Below are 1,052 nucleotides of genomic sequence, written 5' to 3' on the forward strand. Positions count from 1 at the left end.
ATCCCCATCTCTGTGTCACCTCTCACCTGTCAGCTCCTGGTGCGTGTGAGCAACATCAGTTGGGAAGAGCACGAGGAACTTGATTGTTTGTGTTGCAGATTGATTTGTAAATCAGCTTTGCTGCAGCCAGGTTTGATGTCCTCACTCTCCTTGGCGTGATTGCAGCTTCACGTCTGTGTGGAACCACACGGTGCTCTAAAAGCATGTAGAAGGATGGAAACCTCCTGGGGAAATCCATCACTTGCCAAGGCTTTGAGGAGAGAAGTGTCTGTGGAGCAGTTTAGTCATGCTCAGTGAACTTATCACTGCAAATGCCAGGGAGAGGTCATCAAAAATACAACGGGCTCGTTACTCACTACCTGCTTTGCAACCTCGAAAATAGATCTAATAACTTATAAATAAGGTAATAAGTGGTGGGTAAAATGACTGATCTCGGGCACCGAATGGAAGGTGAGGGAGCAATGAGCCCTTGCGGCAGTGGAGGCCACCAGCACCCTGGAGAGCATCCCGGGAATGCTGCCAGCGCGTCAGGGAGGCGATCCCTCCCCTCTGCCAGCACTGGGGGAAACACCTGCACTGCTGGAACCAGTGATGGGCTCCCCAGTACAGCAGAGCCACGGGCAGACTGCAGTACGGCCAGAAAAGGGCCAGGAAGGTGCTAAAGAGACGAGGGTGTGGGGGAGGCTGAGAGCTGGATCTTAGCCTGGACAGCGACAGGCTCGGGGATCTCATTAATACAGGTAATTAACTGAGAGGTGAGCAAAGATAGAACCAGTCCCTTCCCAGCTGTGCCCAGTGCCACGGTAGAAACATCAGTTTTGGAGCAGCTGAGGGCACTTGGTGTGTTCAGCTGGAGCAGAGGAGACTGAGGGGAGACCTCCCTGCAGTTCCAACTGCCTGGGCAGGGGCAGAGGAGGGGCAGGACTGAGCTCTGCTCTGGGGGGAGCAGGGACAGCCCCCAGGGAATGGCTGGAGCTGTGTCAGGGCAGGCTCAGGGTGGATCTCAGCAAAAGGTTCTTCCCCCACAGGCTGGTTGGGCACTGAACAGGCTC

The 1,052-nt window shown here is 54.8% G+C and overlaps 1 protein-coding gene across 1 annotated transcript in view; it reads left to right on the top strand.

The window, feature by feature from the left end:
* The first annotated feature begins 422 nt into the window (after window positions 1-422).
* LOC114066797 (protein shisa-6-like) overlaps window positions 423-1,052 on the top strand; it is a 31,695-nt gene continuing 31,065 nt past the window's right edge. Inside the window, exon 1 of the mRNA XM_027901780.1 lies at window positions 423-450. Coding sequence (XP_027757581.1) covers window positions 423-450 — 28 coding nt within the window. The remainder of the gene's footprint in view (window positions 451-1,052) is intronic.

This window comes from Empidonax traillii, unplaced genomic scaffold, assembly GCF_003031625.1.
Source record: "Empidonax traillii isolate 1590-97213 ecotype Southwest subspecies unplaced genomic scaffold, ASM303162v1 scaffold813:size283722, whole genome shotgun sequence".
Classification (NCBI taxonomy): Eukaryota; Metazoa; Chordata; class Aves; order Passeriformes; family Tyrannidae; genus Empidonax; species Empidonax traillii.